General features: G+C 41.9%; 1 protein-coding gene and 1 pseudogene across 5 annotated transcripts in view; both read left to right on the forward strand.

The window, feature by feature from the left end:
* ARPC2 (actin related protein 2/3 complex subunit 2) overlaps positions 1–21918 on the forward strand; it is an 87230-nt gene that overhangs the window by 41095 nt on the left and 24217 nt on the right. Inside the window, exons 2-6 of one of the 5 annotated variants that reach the window (XM_053598018.1) lie at positions 12781–12838; positions 13053–13134; positions 13450–13698; positions 20090–20124; positions 21299–21411. In XM_053598018.1, coding sequence (XP_053453993.1) covers positions 13061–13134; positions 13450–13698; positions 20090–20124; positions 21299–21411 — 471 coding nt within the window. In that variant the 5' untranslated portion in view covers positions 12781–12838; positions 13053–13060. Of the gene's footprint in view, positions 1–12780; positions 13135–13449; positions 13699–19846; positions 19929–20089; positions 20125–21298; positions 21412–21918 lie in introns of those variants that run through there. The other 4 variants (XM_053598020.1, XM_053598017.1, XM_053598019.1 and 1 more) reach the window with 4 other exon arrangements.
* Positions 3306–3902, forward strand: LOC128590645 (rRNA-processing protein FCF1 homolog; annotated as a pseudogene).

A 21918-nucleotide genomic window follows, 5' to 3' on the forward strand; every position in this document is an offset into this window, starting at 1 on the left:
AAAGAAGAGCGTACGCAAAAGTACTAAACAGTGAACGAGCAAAGGGATCCTTAGCATTAACAGTTTGAATTATTAGCACTCAGGGAAGCAGATGAGGCTGAACTGGAGAAAGGGACCAAACCCCATCCTATTTGTGTGTTACAGAGTCTGGATTTTGTGCAGATATAGAGCCATGGCACTTCTGTAGCAGAGTGGGGCTGCCTTGACAGGAGAGAGACCTGAACCAGGGAGACCAGCCAGGAACCAGTGCTGTCCACTTGCACAGAAGACTTGCCTGGGACACTTGTTTTTTTTTTTGTTTTGTTTTGTTTTTTTTATTTTTATTTTTTTGTAGAGACAGAGTCTCGCTTTATGGCCCTCGGTAGAGTGCCGTGGCATCACACAGCTCACAGCAACCTCCAACTCCTGGGCTTAAGCAATTCTCCTGCCTCAGCCTCCCAAGCAGCTGGGACTACAGGCGCCCGCCACAACGCCCGGCTATTTTTTGGTTGCAGTTTGGCGGGGGCCGGGTTTGAACCCGCCACCCTCAGTATATGGGGCTGGCGCCCTACCAACTGAGCCACAGGCGCTGCCCAGCCTGAGACACTTGTTAAACATGCAGATAACAGGGCCCCACACCAGACCTACTGAGTCTAGGAAAGGGCTTGGAAATCTTAAGATCAAAATCTCAGGTTTTGGCTCGGCACCTGGGGTCAAGTGGCTAAGGTGCCAGCCACATACACCTGAGCTGGTGGGTTTGAATCCAGCCTGGGCCTGCCAAACAACAATGACAGCTGCAACCAAAAAATGGCCGAGTGTTTTGGCAGGCGCCTGTAGTCCCAGCTACTTGGGAGACAGAGGCAGGAGAATCACTTGAGTCCAGGAGTTGGAGGTTGCTGTGAGCTGTGATGCCACGGCACTCTACCCAGGGTGACAGCTTGAGGCTCTGTCTCAAAAAAAAAAATCTCAGGTTTCAGCGGCTGGGGTGACTCATACCTGTAATCCTAGCCCTCTGGGAGGCTGAGTCTGGAGGCTCCTTTGAGCTCAGGAGTTCTAAACCAGCCTGAGCAAGAGCAAGACACCATCACTACCAAAAATAGAAAAACTGGCCAGACATAGTGGCAGACACCTGTAGTCCCAGCTACTTGGGAGGCTAAGGTAAGGGGATTGCTTCAGCCCACAAGTTTGAGGTTGCTGTGAGCTATGATGTGACAGCACTCTACCCAGGGCACAGAGTGAGACTCTGTCTCCAAAAATAAAAATGAAAATAACTCAGGTTTTCTCTCAACCAAGAAAACACTGAATACAGGAAATCAGGATCACCAGCCTCTGAAAGGGAATGGCGGCCTGAACTGAGGCACTCAGGAAAGGGAGCTGGGTATGTTACCCCGTGATTGAGAGGAAGAAATCTGCACAATGTGGCAAGGAGGTGCGTGCCAGAGTGAAGACTTCCTGGCAGGACTGCGTGGATGGTTGCACCAAGATAGGGCATGGAGGAGAAACCGCACATTTCAGGAAAAGAGATACTGATTTCTGCTTGGCATCAAAATGTTGGCTCTCAGAGTGTTGAGAACCAGCACTGTCTTAGTGATGATAAAAACCATGGGTGGCTGAGGTCACCCAAGGAGAGACTAAGGCATGAGAGGAAAGAGGGCCAGGCCACAGCTCCCAAGTGCTCTTAGTTTCTCTTGTGCTTCTCAGACAAATCTGTCACTTGAATGCCTCACATCTTCCAACCATGTTAAGCTGTAATCAGGACAATAAATTACATCCATAAAATTTGGAGATATGGACATGCTGAAGACTAAACATTCTCCAGGTCTGCAAAACCCAGTGCATGATAGAGACAAGCTGCTTCCTGCCTCTAACTTAATGGAGGGTTGGAGCCAATGGGTGACATTGACAGGCCCCAGAGGAAATTCAGTCTCTCAAATATTATGCCCTTGGTCCTCTTGATGCTATTTAAGGAACAAACACTTCCCCTTAAAAATGATCCTCTTGCAAACAGACAGCACGAAGAACATGTGAGTTGCTGGAAAACCTGGGTTAGAGTTCCAGCCAGCTGTGCAACTCAACCTCCCAGGGCCTCTTTCTCTTCTTTGTAAAATAAGGATAATAATAACTGCTGTAAAGAACAAATGAGAAAAAAAACTTTAAAATGCATCTAAAACTCTGCTCAGGGCAGAAATACACTCCCAGGAGCTCAGGTCAAAGGAGAGCTGATGGCAATGATACGAAAGGCAATCTTGCCAACTTGGAAGAACAGGCCACACAGGCCAGCTTATCACTAGAGACTGGAGCTGAAGCCTGATATTGCCTCTGGCAGCATTCCCTTTGTGGCAGTCTAGTCTCCACCTCTCCTTCCCTCTGCAGGTCTACACGCTCCCACAGGCCAGATACAGGGAGTGTCTATCCACTATTGGTTCCCTTCCCCTCTCACCAACAAGACTTCAGTTGCTTGTGGATAGTTGACAATCCATTGCCCACTTTCCAGCTTTTTTTAACACCTGGCACTGGCCACAGCAATGACTTTGGACAATAAAGCTTAAAGAGAATGCTGTTGGGAACTTTGAGGGCAGCCCTGGCTTTTGCCAGCAAAAGCGAACAACAGGGCTGGCTGCAGTGGCACTTTGGGAGGCCAAGGCTAGAGGAACTTGAGGTCAGAAGTTGGAGACCAGCCTGGGCAACATAGTGAGATCCTATCTCTACAAAAAATTTTAAAAATTAGCCAGGTGTGGTCATATGCTCCTCTGAGGCCAGAGGATCTCTTGAGTCCAGAAATTCGAGGTTACAGTGAGCTGTGATTGGGCCACTGCACTGCAGCCTGAGTGAAACAATGTGCCTAAAAATAAAATAGGGCTGTGTGCAGCCTGACACCTGTAATCCTAGCACTCTGGGAGGATTGCCTGAGCTCACAAGTTCAAGACCAGCTTTAGCAAGAGCGAGACCCCATTCTAAAATTAGCCAGGTGTCTGTAGTCCCACCTACTCGGGAGGCTGAGACATGAGAATTGCTTGAACCCAAGAATTTGAAGTTGCTGTGAGCTATGATGCCGTAGCCTTCTACTGAGGACAACAAAGTGAGACTCTGTCTTAAAAAAGAAAATAATAACAGTGATAATGATAACAAAAGGAATTACACTGTTCGGCACCCTCTTCCCTTTTGATTGTGATGCCAGAGCTGCAGCAACCATCTTGTGACCCTGAAGAAAAGTGGAAAAGAATCAGAAGTCAGTCAGCCTTGGACATCACTGATTCCCCAACCAGTGATTAGCAAATGTTATGTGTAAAATAACAAAACAGAAGAAATAAGAGTGTGGCATGAGCATGGGGAAGCAAAAGAAAACAAGGAAGTATGCGATCATGAAGCGAATGCATAGTCTCAGGGATTAGAGGCCTAAAGAAAAGGACAGATTGAAACCTAAAAAGAAAGAAAGGAAAGATCCCAGCACATTAAAGGAAAGAGAAGTCCCCCAGCACCCTTCCTGCTTATTCTTCCAATGTAATACACAACTGGGCCCACCTTACCACATCTTGGTTGATACCAACTTTATCAACTTCTCCATTAAAGCCAAACTGGACTTAGTGCAGTCAATGATGGACTGTCTGTATGCCAAGTGCATTCCTTGTATAACTGACTGTGTAATGGCTGAAACTGAGAAATTGGGGCAGAAGTATGGAGTGGCCCTCAGGATTGCCAAGGATCCAAGATTTGAACGATTACCACGCACACACAAAGGAACCTATGCAGATGACTGCTTAGTACAGAGAGTAACTCAGCACAAGTGTTACATCGTGGCCACAGTTGACCCAGACCTTAAATGAAGAATCTGAAAAATCCCTGGAGTTCCCATCATGTATATTTCTAACCACAGATACAATATTGAACGGACGCCGGATGATTATGGAGTCCCTTGGTTCTAATTCTTATAAGACAATGTTCCTATGCCTTTCTTCAGCCAACTTTCTCTGTTAACAATTTGTTAAACATGAAATACCATGAATTATTACTCTGTTCACCTGCTTGCTTTATTATGACCTGGAGGATGTGGGTAAATACACTCACTCACGTTTGGATGCTATTTTGAAAATGATATTTTATCTCGTTGATGGTCAAAGATGCAAAATCTCACAAAGAATGCTTTATTCTTTTTTGAGTCCTGTTGCAGAATGTGTTAATCATAGTTAATATTAGAGTAACATATATTTCAAAATTGCTAAGAGAGTAAATTTGAAATGTTCTTACCACAAAAATGTTAAGTATTTGAGGTGGTGGATATATTGACTAGTCTGATTTATTTATTCCCCATTGTATTCATAGATTATAACATCGCTATGTACTCCATAAGTTTATACAATTATGAATTGTTGGTTTACAATAAAAATAAAATTGTTGCGTCTTTTAGTAAAAATAATAATAATAATAATAAAATAACAAAAGACAGAAAACCTCACCTCTATGTTTTTAGGCCACTGTGAGTTAGGTTTTGATAATACTATCATATAATTTGGGGTCTTCCAAACTTTAATCATCTCCTCAAACCACCTTCAGCATTTTTTCCATGTATGCTCAACTACAATATTCTTCTTTGAATTGATTCACTTTTGTTAACTTAAATACATACTTTAAGCTTGTGGCTTTCGTGTGTGCATTTTATCTTTTTCTAACATACCTTAAAATAAACCTGTAATGGCTAAAACAGATTACCTTGTGCCACCCCAAACCATCTAATTGCTGCCATTGGAGCGCTTTACAAAAGCAAACTCAGCTCTGTCGTTGTCTCTGATACCAATGTTCCAATTCTCAAAAGGGAAGGTTCTTGAACAGGATCTTTCTCTGGGTTATATGGCACCTAGGGCCACACAAATCTCAAGGAACTCTAGGGAGATGGAGATGATTGGCAGATCTGCTGAATAATAAGCCCACATGGGATTAGTGGTGGCAGCGGTAGTATTAAATGGTCTCATTGCAAAACTAAGATTTCTGAATCCCTGGGAACAAGTTAGGGAATATTGGTCAGTCCTTTTCTTATGCCTGTGCAGAGCATAGTGTGGGGAGAAATAGGAATACCCATGGCATGCCTATAATCCTAGCACACTGGGAGGCCAAGAAAGGTGGATCCCTTGAGCTCAAGAGTTTGAGACCAGCCTGAGCAGGATTGAAACTTTATCTCTAAAAATAGCTGAGTGTTGTGGCGGGGTGCCTGTAGTTCCAGCTACTCAGGAGGTTGAGGCAAAAGGGGATTGCTTGAGCCCAAGAATTTGAGGTTCTTGTGAGCTATGATGCCATGGCACTCCACCGAGGGCAACAAAGTGAAACTCTGTCTCAAAAAAAAAAAAAAAAAAACGACGACAAGAAATTAAATAAAGGAATACCCATGTCATCTGGTACTGTGGGGGTCAGCTGAAGTAGGAAGCTCCTTCAGATGTTCCTGAGCACTTTGCTCTGTTTATCTCCAAGCATTGTCCTTTTGGTGTTCATTCAATTATAAAAGTAACAGCCCACGTCCATATGGGAAAGATGGGTTATTCAACACATGGTGTTAGGATAGCTGGGAAACTATCAGGAAAAATTGTCATATCCCTAACTCACTCCATCTGCACACACACACACACACAAATTCAGGTGAATCAAAAACTTAAATAGAAAAGAATTCAATCATAATTTATGCTACATTCATACAAAAGGCAATTATGCAGCATTTAGAAAAGGAACTATATATGTGTATATACACATGTATATACACTCTGCCATGGAAATGTTTAATGGGCAATGAAAAGGTAGGTTATGGCTTGGCACCTGTGGCTCAAGCAGCTAAGGCGCCGCCACATACATCCCAGCTGGCGGGTTCGAATCCAGCTCAGGATGGCCAAACAACAATGACGGCTGCAACCAAAAAATAGCCAGGCACTGTGGCGGGCACCTGTAGTCCCAGCTACTAGGGAGGCGGAGGCAGGAGAATCGCTTGAGCCCAGGAGTTAAGAGGTTGCTGTGAGCTCTGATGCCACAGCACTCTACCCAGGGTGACAGCTTGAGGCTCCATCTCAAAAAAAAAAAAAAAGAAAAGAAAAGAAAAGGAAAAAGTAAGGGCAGTGCCTGTGGCTCAGTGAGTAGGGCGCCTACCCCATATGCCAAGGGTGGCGGGTTCAAACCCAGCCCCGGCCAAACTGCAACAAAAAAAAAAAAAGAAAAGAAAAAGTAGGTTATAAATAACATACATAGAATGATACCATTTATGTTAAATGTGCTTCCATATATATCCATATGAACATACAAATGTAAATGCATTAAAAGAGACTTTTTTTTTTTTTTGTAGAGACAGAATCTCACTTTATCACCCTCGGTAGAGTGCCGTGGTGTCACACGGCTCACGGCAACCTCCAACTCCTGGGCTTAGGCAATTCTCTTGCCTCAACCTCCCGAGTAGCTGGGACTACAGGCACCCACCACAATCCTGGCTATTTTTATGTTGTCGTAGTTTGTCTGGGGCCGGGTTTGAACCCGCCACCCTTGGTATATGGGGCCGGCACCCTACCCACTAAGCCACAGGTGCTGCCCAGCATCAAAAGAGTCTTAAAGGATAAGCCATAATCAAATAAAAATAACTGCTCCTTTTTTTCAAAAGGAAATGCAGAATTATTTAAGTTCACACACACAAAAAAACCTTGCTCATCATCCCCCCATTTCTCCTCCCTGCTTATAAAGTATATATGGGCAGGGAAAGGGATATAAAGGAAGTAAGTAGGATGTAATCATATATTGCCCATCTAATTAAAAATAAGCAGAAAATAATATAATTTTAATGAAAAAAGTTAAATCAGGGCAGTGGGTAGGGCACCAGCCAAGTATACCCAGGCTGGCAGGTTTGAATACCTGGGCCACCTAAACAACCATGACAACTGCAAGGTGGTAGCAGTGGTGGTGAGATATAGTGAGACTCTGTATCAAAAAAAAAGAAAGAAAGAAAAAGGAAAAGAAAAAGAAAAAGAAAAAAGTTAAATCACACAGTAATAGAAAAAGTATAGAAGGATTTTTTTATAATCTTCATGTGGCAATCAGATTTCTTAGAACTATTCTAATGACAAAAACCCACAGAAAAGGAAAAGATTGACAAATACAACATTAAAATGTAAAATTTCTACATAGCAAAACAAACCAATTACAGAGTTAAAAGACAAATATCAAAATGGAAAAACTATTTGCAACACAATGAAGAAAGAAATAATGTTATTAAACAAAGGAAGGACTATTTAAAATAATAAGACAAGCCCAGTAGAAAAATGAGTTTTTCCTCACAAAAAAGCATGAAGACACGCTCTGTAAAAAAAGACAGGTAAATGGCCAAAACTTACATTCCAGATATTCAACTTCACTAATAATTACAGAAGAGCAAACCAAAATAAGACATTTTTCTGAGATAAATTAGGTGAATAGGATTTGAATTTTTTTTCTGATAGCCCACTTGCTGCCAAGGGGTGGGGGAAGCAGGTGCCCTAACATTCTGCAAATGGAAGGCTAAATTGGACCAGCCTTTAGGAGGACAGTTTGGAAGACAGTTACCAAAATTTAAAATGAACTTGCATCTTTCCCTCCTGTAGGAATTTACCTTTAAAAAATACTGGCACTGGAATGCAAAGTTGTATGAACAAGAAAGATCATTGAATGTTTATTGAAGCTCAATTCGCAATTGCCAAGACGTGGAAGCAACCCAAGTGCCCATCAACCCATGGATTAACAAATTGTGGTAAATGTATGCCATCGAGTACTATTCAGCCAGAAGAAAAGATGGAGCCTTTACATATTTTGTGTTTACCTGGATGGAGTTGAAACACATTCTTCTTAGTGAGGTATCTCAAGAGAGTTAAAAAAAGTATCCAATGTACTCAATACTAACATGGAACTCCAACGTACTCAATACTAATATGGAACCAATATGGAGAGGAGGGAGGGCAATTGCCAAGATCTCACCTAAAGTGCACAATACAAGAGTGTTCAGCACACCCCCTGGATGAAGGGCTCAACTACAACTAGAACTTTACCTTGTAGAATTGAAAACAATATAACCTAAACATTTGTACCCTCATATTAATTTGCAATTTTAAAAAAATGGTCATTGTACTGAAAAGACAGAAACAGCCTAAATGCCCACTTAACAGGATTTTAGTTAAATAAATTTATGAGAGTTGGAGATGTTATGGAGACCGGCAGATGTTATGAAAGGTAAGGAACATCTTTATATATTGACACAAGACATACAATGTTAATGTGAGAAAAACAGCTCACACAATTCCCACAGTGATCTTCTTTTATTTAATACATAACCTATCGCTAAGATAGCCACTACTAACAGTTGTTACCTCTGTGGGGTAGAATTTTAAGGAAATTTTCTCTATTATTTACACTTTTTACAAGGCACCTGTGTTACTTGCATGATAATAAAAGTCAATAAAGGTTTCCTTTTGAAAAATTAAGGAAGAAATACACTATTTATACTATCCTTTAAAGGACTTAGTCACCTATTTTTTTTTTTTTTTTTTTGAGGCAGAGTCTCAAGCTGTCACCCTGGGTACAGTGCCATGGCATCACAGCTCACAGCAACCTCAAACTCTTAGGCTTAAGCAATTCTCTCGTCTCAGCCTCCCAAGTAACTGGGACTACAGGCACTAGCCACAACACCAGGCTATTTTTTTGTTGTTGTTGCTTATTGCAATTGTCAGTTGTTTTAGCTGGCTTGGGCCTGTTTGAACCTGCCAGCCTGGGTGTATGTGGCAGGAGCTGTAACACTGTGCTACAATCACCAAGCCTGGATTGATCTTTTTATCAACACACAATGTTCTTCTTTGTGTGTTGTAACAGTTTTGACTTAACATTTTGTTGCTATTTGCATGGAATATCTTTTTCCATTAATTTACTTTTAACCTCTTTGTGTTTTTAGATCTAAAGAGAGTCTCTTGAAGATCAAAGAGTTAGATTTTTTTAATTTATCCTGTCAATCTCTGTCTTTTAACTGAGATTAATCCACTTACATTTAAAATAATTACTGTAGTAAGAAACTTACCTCTACTATTGTGCTATTTGTTTTCTATATGTTTTAGATCTTTTCTTGTTCTTCATTCCCTCCTATAATGTCTCCATTTGTGTTTGATTGACTTTTCTAGTGTATGATTTTGATTCCTTCTTCATTTCATTCTCCACTTTTTTTGGTTATTTTCTTGGTCAATGACTTGGGAATTACAATTAACATTCCAAATTTAGAAAAGTCTAGTTTGAACTGATCTCAAATTACTTCAGTAACATACATTAACTCTGCACTTATACAGCTCCATTCTTGCCTTCTGATTTTATTATCACACATGACATATTTATATTATACCTATGTGCCCATTAACATATATTTACAATTACTTTTATGCATTTGGCTTTTAAATCATATAGGAAATAAAAGGAATTACATTAAAGATAGAATAATACTATAGCAATCCTGAAAGGATTAGGAAATGAAGGAAATTAGGAAATGAAGTAATTCATTCAAAATGATGAAGGAAAATTATTTTCAAACTTGAATATCCATCCCAACAAGAAATCAAGTGTTAGGATAGAAATAAGACATTTTCAAAGATGCGAAGATTCTGACAACAAATTACCTAGCTCCCTTTCTTAGGAAGTTACTGGGGAAAGTGCTTTAGCAAAACAAGGAAGTCTACCAATAAAGAGGAAGACACAGGATCTAGGAAATGGACAAAACCAGCCTGGAACATCAATAAAGAAAACTCCTGGTCTTTCTCACCTCTGCTCCTTCATAAGAGGAACCCACTTCCAACTCTCTTTGGAAGCGCTCTAAACTTTTTCTTTGTAAAGAAAAAGAAAGTCTTGGCCCCATAGCTTGGTGGTTAGGGCTCGGGCCACAGGAAGGAAAGGAAAATCCCAGGATAACAACTGTGGGACAAGTCTAGACAGCAGTCAGTCCAGATTGAAACAAGAGAAAGAAAGGCTCTGAGACAAAGTCCAGAGAAAAAGTGGAACTAATGTATTCATATGTATGGAAAATATTATTGCTAAACTTTTTGGCAAAGTCTTAGAACACTTGGAGGTCAAGCCAATTGTAAACACTGTCAGTAGAAAATCAGGCAAATGAGAGAAAAAAGAAAGTAGTTAACCCTAAGAAAAATGAAAGGCTATATAATATGGAAGGCATGATTGTAGTCCTTTTCTTGGCTCATCAATAAACAATACAAAACAATTATTAGTTTAACCAAAAATTGTTACAAACTACATAGTGGAGAGCAGAAGTGATAGACTCAACTTGTTATTTACCATGGCAGTCAACAGATGATGCCAAAAAGTAACAAATCAAGAAATAACATTTTTTTAGAAATATGAAGATAAGGGGCGGCACCTGTGGCTCAGTCGGTAAGGTGCCAGCCCCATATACTGAGGGTGGCAGGTTCAAACCCAGCCCCGGCCAAACTGCAACCAAAAAATAGCTGGGCGTTGTGGCGGGCGCCTGTAGTCCCAGCTACTCGGGAAGCTGAGGCAGGAGAATCGCTTAAGCCCAGGAGTTGGAGGTTGCTATGAGCTGTGTGATGCCATGCCACTCTACCGAGGGCCATAAAGTGAGACTCTGTCTCTATGAAAAAAAAAAAAAGAAATATGAAGATAAATATGTGGAAGAGTTGAGGATATTGTCTCTGAAGAGTAGGCCAGTGTAATGCTTGTTTTCATTACAAGCTTTTTCATATAATACATACACATATCTTAAATTATGTATATGCATCATTTTAGTTCAAAAGACATTAATATTAAAACATTAGGATAGGCTTGGTGCCCGTAGCACAGTGGTTACAGTGCCAGCCACATACACTGGAAGTTGGCAGGTTGGAACCTGGCCCGGGCCAGGTAAGCAACAATGACAACTGCAACAACAACAACAAAAAATAGCCAGGGGTTGTGGTAGGCGCCTGTAGTCCCAGCTACTTAGGAGGCTGAGGCAAGAGAATCGCTTGAGCCCAAGAGTTTGAGATTGCTGTGAGCTGTGATGCCACAACACTCTACTGAGGGTAACATAGTGAGGCTCTATTTAGAAAAAAAAACTAACCTAAAATAAACTAAAATAAAATAAATAAGGCTCGGCACCTGTGGCTCAAGTGGCTAAGGCACCTGCCACATACACCTGAGCTGGCTGGTTCGAATCCAGCCCAGGGCTGCCAAACAACAATGATGGCTACAACCAAAAAATAGCAGGGTGTTGTGACAGGTGCCTGTAGTCCCAGCTACTTGGGAGGCAGAGGCAGGAGAATTGCTTGAGCCCAGGTGTTGGAGATTGCTGTGAACTGTGATGCCACGGCACTCTATCCAGGGCGACAGCTTGTGGCTCTCTGTCAAAAATAAATAAATTAATTAATTAATTAATTAATAAAACATTAGGATAACAGTCCGGTCTGGCTTGCTCACACCTATAATCCTAGCACTCTGGGAGGCTGAGGCGGGTGGATGGCCTGAGCTCAGGAGTTCGGTTTGAGACCAGCCTGAGCAAGAGCAAGACCTGTCTCTACGAAAAATAGAAAAAACTAGCAGGGCATGTTGGAAGGGGTCTGTAGTCCCAGCTACTTGTGAGGCAAAAGGATCACTTGAGCTTAACAGTTTGAGGTTGCTATGAACTATGACACCAAGGCTCTCTACCCAGGGCGATAGAGGGAGCCTCCGTTTCAAAAAGAAAAAAAAAAAACAACCCGATATAATTTGGGGTGATTTGCAATGCCCTGGAGCTCTAAAGTAATTTTCTTTAAGGGCTGTTGGGGCCTTAATTATAGGTTCATTTTTGTTCATTTTTCGAACCTCTCCCCCAACCAACACTTAGAAAAAATTTGTTTTCTTTTTTCTGCAAGTAGAAGGAATTAACTAAGTTTGTTATATTCTCCCTGGGGGAGGGAGAATACAAAACAGGATACACAGGCAGAAGGTGCAGATGTAGGACAAAGATGAGTTCAAATTCCATATCCCGATGAGTAGGAAGGTATTCCTCTGGCAAAGGTACTGGAAGGTGAGAGTTTTAAAGGCAGGAAAAAATCATGTTCAGGACACCCGAGGCAGCTCCCTAGGCATAGAAGTAGAGGTATGACAGGAACTCAGGGAGGTCATCTGAGCCTGACCACCTAGGTAACGTCTCATTCCTTCCCTTCATTACTCTTTTAGCAAAGCACAGTTAATAATTTATTGTGTGTTTCCTTCTCCAGACTAAGTTCTACGAGGGCAGAACCTCATCTATTTCATTTTTACCACTGTATCCCCAGCACAGAGCAAGAGCCCGCTAAATATTTTTTACAGAAGTGAATGCGTGAGGAGCTGTTAATCTGGAACGTAAAAGGGGCACCCACGACAAATAAGCTGACAGCTAAGAATCCTGGTGGAAGATGACAAGAGCGAGCTTCTAGTGAGAGGGAGTACGTGTCGCTGAAATAAGAACAGAAAGGCGGAGTCAGAGCTCTGAGAAAAGCAAGAGGGAGAAGGACAATGAGATGTGCCTCGGTGAAATGACAGCTCGAAGTGGCCCATGCTCCTTCGGGTGGACGTGTGCACGTGAGGGAAGGGTCTGTGGGAAAGTAGAGGCGGGGCGATGGCATTACGTATGCGCAAGCTCAGCCTCCTCCCCCTGGCGCATTTGCGTGCGCGTGCACGATGTAGGAGCGGAAATGGCGCCGCGGGGCCGCGCGTCCGGCAGCGAGCGGAAGTGGGTGTGAGAGCGGAAGTGGCCGGCTAGAGCCGGGGGCTGGGCGGGGACCGGGCTTCTTGGTGAGGCGGCAGCGGCGGCGGCGGCGGCGGCGGCGGCGGCTCGGCAGGCGGGTTTAGGCTTCGGGGCCAGGTCGGTGGGGTGGGTGGGTATCTCCACAGTCAGTACTACGTGGGCCAGTCCGTGCGTCTACCTCCTCCCTCCACTCTAATCCCTTTCCCCTTCTCTCTTAACCTGCTACCCCACCCAGGCCCCCTCTTCAGGGGGCCGCAGGGCCGCTGCCTCCGTCCTTCCCTTCCTTACCCACCCTTACCCTCCCTGTTTCTCCTTCCCCTGCTTGGGACAGCCGCCGCCATGATCCTGCTAGAGGTGAACAACCGCATCATCGAGGAGACGCTCGCGCTCAAGTTCGAGAACGCGGCCGCCGGGTGAGCACGCGCCCGGGGGTGGCGGGGGAGGCAGAGTCGACCCCAGTAAATCCCCAGTGTAGTGCAGCCCCCCAGACCTGTAGGAGATAGACCGGGGGCTGGCAAGGTGTAGGGGTTGCCCCGGCTGGGTAGACGTGGGAGGCGACGGGGCGCAGTAGGGTGAGGGGCAGAGATGTGTGGGGAGCGGCTCAGGAGGATGCGGAAGCAGTGAGCGGACAGGAGTGTGCGTGCCAAAGGGCTGGAGACCTGTGGGACATGAGGGCAGCTTGGGCTGGAACTCAGGCTGGAGGAGCTCACTGCCCTCTGTGACTACAGGGGGACCCTTCCTTTCGTATTCCGCGCTGTTTTAACGAGCCCAGAGAGTCCGTTTGGAATTGGGTTGGCAGGAGTTTTCAGGAATTCCCAGGACTGGAAGAGGGAAGATGATGCAGCCCCAGATCGCCACCAGTGTTCTCGTTCCCCGCCCCCATCTCCTCTAAAGGAACAGGAGGGAAGACTGAAAGCCGACCCAGTCTTGCAGCCAGAAAAACGCTATCTCTCTAGTTGCCCTTACCCGAAAGCTACGTGAGAGACACTGGCCATTTTGATACATATTTCTCAAGCAAAGCTAATTGTCCTTCTCTCCACACCCTTTCCTTATCGCTCTTTTGAGGTTCTAATGCTCCTTCCCCACCCACTGTCCTTTATCTGGTTATCTTTTAAATTCTTACAGGAGACCCTTGGTCTGTGATTTCCAGGTCCAGTTACACACATCAAAACCTCCAGAATTCATAAAGTTCTGAGATAACCTTTTATATGATTGGCTATTTTTAAAGATGAGCTTAGGGCGTGTTTCCAAGGCAGCCTCCTCTGTCGAACACAAGAATCAATAGAAGACAAACAACCTCCTCCCTGAAGCTGCTTTGCTTTTCTAATAATATTTAAAACATGAGCAAGGGTTTTAGCTTCCAATTGTTGGTGGCCTGTGGCCAGTCCCTTTGCCTCATTTCCCCATCTGTGAGGATGGGGCTTCACATCTTGGTTTCACAGTTGAGGAAATAAGTGCAAACTGTAACTGGGAACTAGTAATAAGAGAGTATTTGGAGATCCACATTGTGAGAGAGGACTGGTGGAGTGGAATTTCTAAGTGGTCATAATGAACTTGTGACTTGAAGGCATTAAAAAAAAAAAAGTACCAACTTACTGGTTAAATTGAGTATATTGTGTGTCCTCTTTTATAATGCCACAGATTTTATCTGTAAAACAAAGCACTACTTTCCTTGAAGTAATGTGCAGGGAGCAGTACTATTTCCTGCCAGGAGCTGCAGTTGCTTATATTTTAAGCTGACTTGTTTCTTTCTTGTCTTCAGCTTCACTTACCAGTAGCTTTGCATTTTAAATATTCAAGCATATCAGCCCAGAGTCTTATTTTGGGTGATTGCTGTGTACTTTTTTCCAGCAGCATAGCACCCAGGAGGAAGTTGAATTAACTTCTGCATTTTCACAACTGATCTTAGTGCATCCTCAGGTCCAGACTAGCAAAGAATGAGACCTGGGTAGTTATAAGTTGATTTACAAGATAAATGGCTGCCTATTTTCAAGTAGAGGCTTGTCTTTCGTTGTAGGAGTATGTTCGCATATCTATTTGTGTATTAACTTCTGATTGCAAAATGTGATCCATTATTCAGAACTCCTCTTTTTCTTTTAGAAAAGTATTTTTAAAAATAACAGCTAACCATTTCAGAGGGATTAAAGTCGTCCCTCAAGTCTGAAAAGCCTAAGTTACAACTTCCAGGATATTTTTTACAAAGATACACATTGTAGCAAAGTTGAATGGGAGGGGTAGTAATTTTGGCTTTTATTCTGGTCCATCTCCCTTTTCAGATGTGACTTTCAATTATTGGGCTCAAAACGTTCTGCCAAAAATTACTTTGAAAACATACTATGACATCATGCCTAGTAGATAGGACTTTCCCAGTGAAAAAGCCTAAAGCAAGTGTAAGTTTTCAGGCATCTCAGTAAGGTGAGACAGCAGCGAAGCAGTTAAGTATTTATCAAGGTTCATGCCTATGCCAGAAACTAGTGTGATGATGGATTCTACCAGTGCTTAGTTAGTACCAGGCAGCAACAGAAAAAGGGGGCCTTGGAGCTGGAACATATTCTTCTTAGCAGAGTATCTCAAGAATGAAAGAAAAAATATCTAATGTATTCAGCCCTACTATGAAAGCTGTAACCCAATTATAGCCCTAGAAGAAGGGGAAAGAGGAGAGGGTGGGAGGATGGGTGGAGGGAGGGTAATTGGTAGGACCATACCTGCCGTGCATCTTACAAGGATACATGTGAAATTTACTAAGTGTAGAAGATAAATGTCTTACCACAGTAACTAAGAAAATGCTGTGAAGGCTCTGTTGACCAGTTTGATGAAAATATTTCAAATTGTATGTAGAACCAGCGCATCGTACCCCATGATTACATTAATGTACACAGCTATGATTTAATAAAGAAAGAAAAGGGGGACCTTTCTGAGAGCCTATTAGCCAAGTTATGGAGGAGTTGGGGGTGGGGGGATGAGAGATATTGGGGTGGAAATCCAAGAAAAACATTAAAGAAAGGGAGTAGCTGGGAGAAACCTAGGAGATTTCAAAGTTTTGCCAGCGTGGGAACTGCTGGGAAGCGTCAGCTCCACCCTGCATTTTATACTTCTCAGAATAAACCAGTTGGGGAAATTATGATTCAGAGCAACCTTTCCCGAATGTGTCTTCCATCTCTGGGATGTCAGTAAGATAGCCATACATGTGGCTGGCTAAATTTACATAAAAATTAATTAAAGTGAAATAAATTGAAAATTGAGCTCTTTAGTCATAGGAGCTGTCTTTCTAGTGCTCCCTTGTCACATGTGGCTAGTAGTTGCTGTGCTTTTTGCAGATCTGGAACATTTCCATTATGGCAGAAAGTTCTTTTAGCACTACTCCAGCTACTGAAAATGAAAGCATGAGATAGTCTTAAAAATAGTTCTGTGGTGGGTTCGAACCCAGCCCCAGCCAAACTGCAACAAAAAAATAGCCGGGCGTTGTGGTCGGCGCCTGTAGTCCCAGCTACTCGGGAGGCTGAGGCCAGAGAATTTGCCTACGCCCAAGAGCTGGAGGTTGCTGTGAGGTGTGACACCAGGGCACTCTACCAAGGGCAACAAAATAAAACTTTGTCTCTAAAAAAAAAAAAAAATAGTTCTGTGACATATACCTCTGAGTGCATTGCATTAAATATCCTTTTGAGGTTGATCTTTTTTTAATGATTCCTCTTGCGTCATACTGGTGAATTGTCTTGCTCGTGACATTCTACTAAAAGGCTGAACTTCCTTCTGAGTAAAGCAGTTCTGTCATCTAAACTATAAAAATACATTTGGTTATGATAACCTTTTAATTTGGAGGCAGTTCAGCAAAGGTTAAGGTTCCTTCCAAACAAATTGCCTTTTTTTTTTTTAGAGTGCCATGGTGTCATAGCTCACAGTAACATCAAACTCTTGGGCTTGAGTAATCCTCTTGCCCCAACCTCCCAAGTAGCTGGATTACAGGCTTGTGCTACTATGCCTGGCTGTCTTTTTCTATTTTTAGTAGAAATAGGAGTCTTGCTCTTGCTCAGGCTGGTCTCGAACTCCTGAGCTCAAGAAGTCCACCCACCTCGGCCTCCCAGATGTTAGCCACCATGCCTGGCACAAATTGCTTTTTATCTTTTTCTATAACACTCCTAGGAGTGGCTTATTAAAATGATCCATGTATCCTCACAGAGTGATAATTATTGGTAAATTGTTTGTAACAGTTTGTAAACTAGAGAATGTGACTTGTTAGAAAGCTACACCTAACACTGCAAATAACCTCATGCACAGGTCTAATCAACAGCATTGCCATTTCATTTAGGAGTTCTTACCCAGACTCCCAATTAAAGCAGAAATAACCTAGCAAATTAATCTAATTTTTTTGTTAGTGTGCGCACCAAGAACCTTTTCAGCCTCAGAAGCTAGGCTTGTCAACTTAGCTACAATTCTGGAGTCCAGAATTGAGGAAATGCTGTCAGATGCAAATTGCTATTGATTTTAAGTGCATGCTGGCTCCTTGCCTCAGCCTGTGCATATTATGAGAAGCTGTGGTTCTGTGAGGGGGAGTGAAGCTCAGTAAGCAAGCTGTGCCAGTTAGGGTGGGCGAGGACTGTGGGAAGAGAAAATCTAGAAAAGCATAAATTATATCTTGCTGATACCTTGTTCTGATTCCCAAATATGCTGCATGTCCTCAGAGAGACAGGCTAGTTTGAAATGATTTGGAATTAGGGCATTGTTTAAACATTGAGAAGAAATGGAATGTAGTGTCTGACTTCCTAAGATAGACCTGGTTGGTCTTTTTACGGGTCATTGTAGTTTAAACACTGCTGCCTGTCCTCCAGCCTCCTTGCAATCACTTTGGGCATTAATCTCCAGAGGCAAACTCCACCAAACTGATGACTCCTAAAGGGCTGGGTCTATAATTTTAGTCATTTTTGTTTCACCAGCATTCTTCTTATGTATCTAGTCGGCTCAGTAAATGTTTTCTTGAAGGAAAAAAAATGAATGAAGCCAGGTAGAACAATTCTTGGCTTTTTTAGGAGCTGTCACTTTTCTGACATTGTGTGAATCAGCTGTTCTTTTCCTCTGTACTTTTTAAGATATGAGTTAGAGAATAGGACTGCTTCTTACCTAATATTATCCATATTTTTCTTTTTTTTTTTTTACTGATTACTGACTTTTCAGAACCTTTCTTAGAAAAAGGATATAAGAATTTTTTTTTTTTTTTGGGGGGGACAAGAGTCTCACTTTGTCGCCACTGGTAGAGTGCCATGGTGTCATAGCTCAACAGCAATCTCAGACTCTTGGGCTCAAGCAATTCTCTTGACTCAGCCTCCCAAGTAGCTGGGATTACAGGCACCCACTACAACGCCTAGCTAATTTAGAGGTGAGGTCTCACTGTAGCTCAAGCTGGTCTTGAGCTAGTGAACTTAGCCAATGCACCTGCCTTGGCCTCCCAGAGTTTTGGGATAACAGACGTGAGCCACCCCCTGGCCAAGAATTGTTTTTTCTAAAGGACTTTAAAGATAGCTCTTGAAACCCACGTGAATAGATAGAGTGTGTTTTAGTGTTTTGGGCTGTCCAGTCAGTAACTTTGAGGACTTATCCAGCTGGCTTGTTCTAGAATTCCAGACATTACAACAGACTGGGACTAGTAGGAGTACTGTTTCTCCTTGTACTGCTAAGCAATTCCTGATTCAGGGAGTTATCACAATCTTAAAAACCTATCCCATCTCCTCTGACTTCCCCAAAAAAAGAAAAAAAAAACCATCACCCTCTATGAACTATGTATTTGAAAATACACATCTTTGTGACGCATAGTAGATTCCACTTAAACAGTCAAGAAAATTAAGGCTCTGGGGGTTGGACAGGGAAGTAGGCTTTGAGTAACTGTTGTGTATTAAGCACTGTGCTCATCCTTCTCTCTGATTCTTGTTTATCATCTTACACACATGAGCATGATCATATTTATATGGCATATTTGGGTAAGATCCTACCACTGGCTGCCCTATGGGCTATGGGGATCATTATCTCAATGTATCTATAACTTAAACAGGAGACAGTAGTTGGAAAGCCTTGCTGTATAGTAGCCTCCAGTTGTCACAGTTTCACTTTTGCAGTTTCAGTTACCTGCGGTCACCCACAGTCGAAAAATATTACTGTGAATGGAACATCCCAGAAATAAATAACCTGTATGTTTAAAATTGTTCATTGTTGTGAGTGGTGTGATAAAGTCTCACATGAAAAGGAGACCCTGGTATTGCTTAGCTAAGGTTTGGTACTATCTACAATTTCAGTCATCCTCTGGGGGTCTTAGAATATATCCCTCACAGACAAGAGGGTTCTGCTGTACATAATTGTACCCGCCACCTCCAGTATATGGGGCCAGCACCCTACTCCTTGAGCCACAGGTGCTGCCCATAAGTGATTCTCTTGCCTCAGCCTCCCAAGTAACTGGGACTACAGGTAGTCCACCACAACACGCAGCTATTTTTGTGTTGTAGTTGTCATTGTTGTTTGGCATGCTCGCCCGGGTTCAAACTGCCAGCCTGGGTATGTGTGGCTGGTGCCCTAACCACTGAACTACCGGGACAGGGCCAATTAATGACATTTTAAGTGATAGAATATATGGGCTTTTTAAACTCTCTGACTCTTTGGCACAGACAGCCTTCCCCAGGAAAATAGACTTCAGTGTTTCTTCCCACTGGTCGTCCTCTTGCTATTTCATTCAGATGGGCTATGATGAACATTTCCGTTTTTTGTTCTTGTTTTCTAGAGGTGAGAAATGGTTCATTTGTTGCCTTTGTTTCCTGGCTTCAGTTTCAAAATGAAATTTTGAAAAATTTCATCTAGTTCTTTTCTCTTATTCTGGACTCATTACTTCTCTGTAAGCCCATTTGATCCTCCCATTCTTAGAGACACTCAACATGCTTTCCCTAAGGGAAAGGCTTTGAAGAAGCAGGTTAGAACTTTGCGTGTGATTCATATAGGTTGATTTTTAACAGGGCTAATATATGCTTAGTAGAATCCAGTTTCCTTGAATGGTATTATTTGACTTCTGTATCAGCTTTTTTTTTTTTTTTTTGTATTTATCATGTTCTTAGGAAATTCAGAATTGAAAGTAAATACCAACCATAGCAAGAGATTCCAACAGCAGGTGAAGAACAGAAGCTATAGCTATCTTTTCCTGTATCTTTCACTTTAAGCAAGTCCAAAGATTCAGGTACATGAAAAAATGAATGTGTGCTTTCATTGGCAGTAATCTACGATTTATACAGAATGGTCTATCTTAAGTAAAGCTCAGGAACCTTTCAGTTCCCCTTGAATACAAGCCACAATATAATCATCTTAACTAAGAGCCTTTTTTGTTTGTTTGTTTTACAGAAACAAACCAGAAGCAGTAGAAGTAACATTTGCAGGTAAGTTTCTTTTCTCAATCTTATAAAAGGAAGGGATAATATAAAAAATAAAGTTGTTCCTAAAATAAGCTTTGACATTGTGAGTACTGTCCCTTGTCAAGTCTTTTTTAGCTCTTTATTGTAGATGACCACTTTATCTGTTTAATACATTTGGTGACTAACTATAAATTTGCTGATATTTTAGAAGTGTGGATTTAATTTGTAGTTCAAACTAAGACTTATTTAAAATTTGGAAATAGTATGTTTGTATTACCTTCAGCCATCGGTCTTAGTTTGCCTAGTATTCGAGTAGTAGGGAAATAAGAACATGCTAAAGACCTGTCTGTCAAATCAGAGAGAATTTTGCTGCTTTCTGTAAAGAAAGCATTAGGCACGGTAGTGGTATTGTGATTATGTTTTTTAAAAATAGGCTTATGTTCTTTATCTTCCAAAGATACATGCTGAAGTATTTATAAATGAAATGTGATGTCTGGTATTTGCTTCAAAATAAATTGTCAAGGGGGTTTGTCTGAATGAAACAAGAATTAGCCATCTATTGATAATTGATGGAAATTCATTATGCTGTGTTTTCTACTTATATGCATGTTTAAATTGCATCCCAAATAAGAGATTTTTTTTTTTTTTTTTTTTTGGCCGGGGCTGGGTTTGAACCCGCCACCTCTGGCATATGGGACCGGCACCCTACCCCTTGAGCCACAGGCACCGTCCCCCAAATAAGAGATTTTTAAAAAATTCTTTCAGTACAAAGCTATGATGAAAGTAAGAATAGCTTTGTAGGCTGGTCCAAGTGCAGTGATATTTACAATTTATTGATCACAGCTAGTTTACAGATTTCTTTGTTCCTTCTCCACACCCACTGCTTCACCTGACTGGCATGCATATACACACACACCTATACATATATACACACACACACCCATACATATATATACACACACACACACATCCATACATAACACACACATACATATATATAATTTTAGGAAAGAGCAAATGGATGGGTATTCAGCGATTCTGTTCAGTGTTTCTTCTGACTTCCCACGTAGATTTAAAATAAACACCATTTTACTCATATGCTTTCTTATAATTGGTCTTTCTTGTGATCTGCACCAAGGCAGGTGCTTTAAGAGATCTTTCCCCATTCCCAAGTTTAGTAGTCTTGCTTTCCTTACAGATTTTGATGGGGTCCTCTATCATATTTCAAATCCTAATGGAGACAAAACAAAAGTGATGGTCAGTATTTCTTTGAAATTCTACAAGGAACTTCAGGCACACGGTGCTGATGAGGTAAGTTCTACATCATTTTCTTTAGGACTCGTTTCCTCCTCACCTTTTTGTTGACTGCTTGCCACTCATAGAAGATCTGTGGCACTAAATTACCCCCTACAACACAAGCCACTCTGGACAGCTTTTTCACATAACTAGAGGCTCCGAACTACCATAATGATGCAAAGATGTGTGTTTCCCAGAAAAGGTTTTGGCTGTTTCCCTTTTATCTTGAAGAATAAAGATGTTCTCTAACCAAAGCTTAATGACTATCAAAATCTTAGAAGGATTTGCCTTTTTTTCAAATTATATGTGCAACCAGGATTTTATAACACAGTGGAAATAAAAAATAGCTTCAGTTGTCAGAAAACATAGCAAAGAATACTTTTCCTTGACCGGTATAAAAATAGCTATTGTGAGAATGAGAAAGGTTTTGTTCTATTTTTGTAACGTTATCAAGGCAGATGCATAACTTCTAGCTTGTTTAAGTTTTATAATCTTAGTTTCTCATTCTGGAAGTGTTGGGAC

The sequence above is a fragment of the Nycticebus coucang genome, chromosome 7 (assembly GCF_027406575.1).
Source record: "Nycticebus coucang isolate mNycCou1 chromosome 7, mNycCou1.pri, whole genome shotgun sequence".
NCBI lineage: Eukaryota > Metazoa > Chordata > Mammalia > Primates > Lorisidae > Nycticebus > Nycticebus coucang.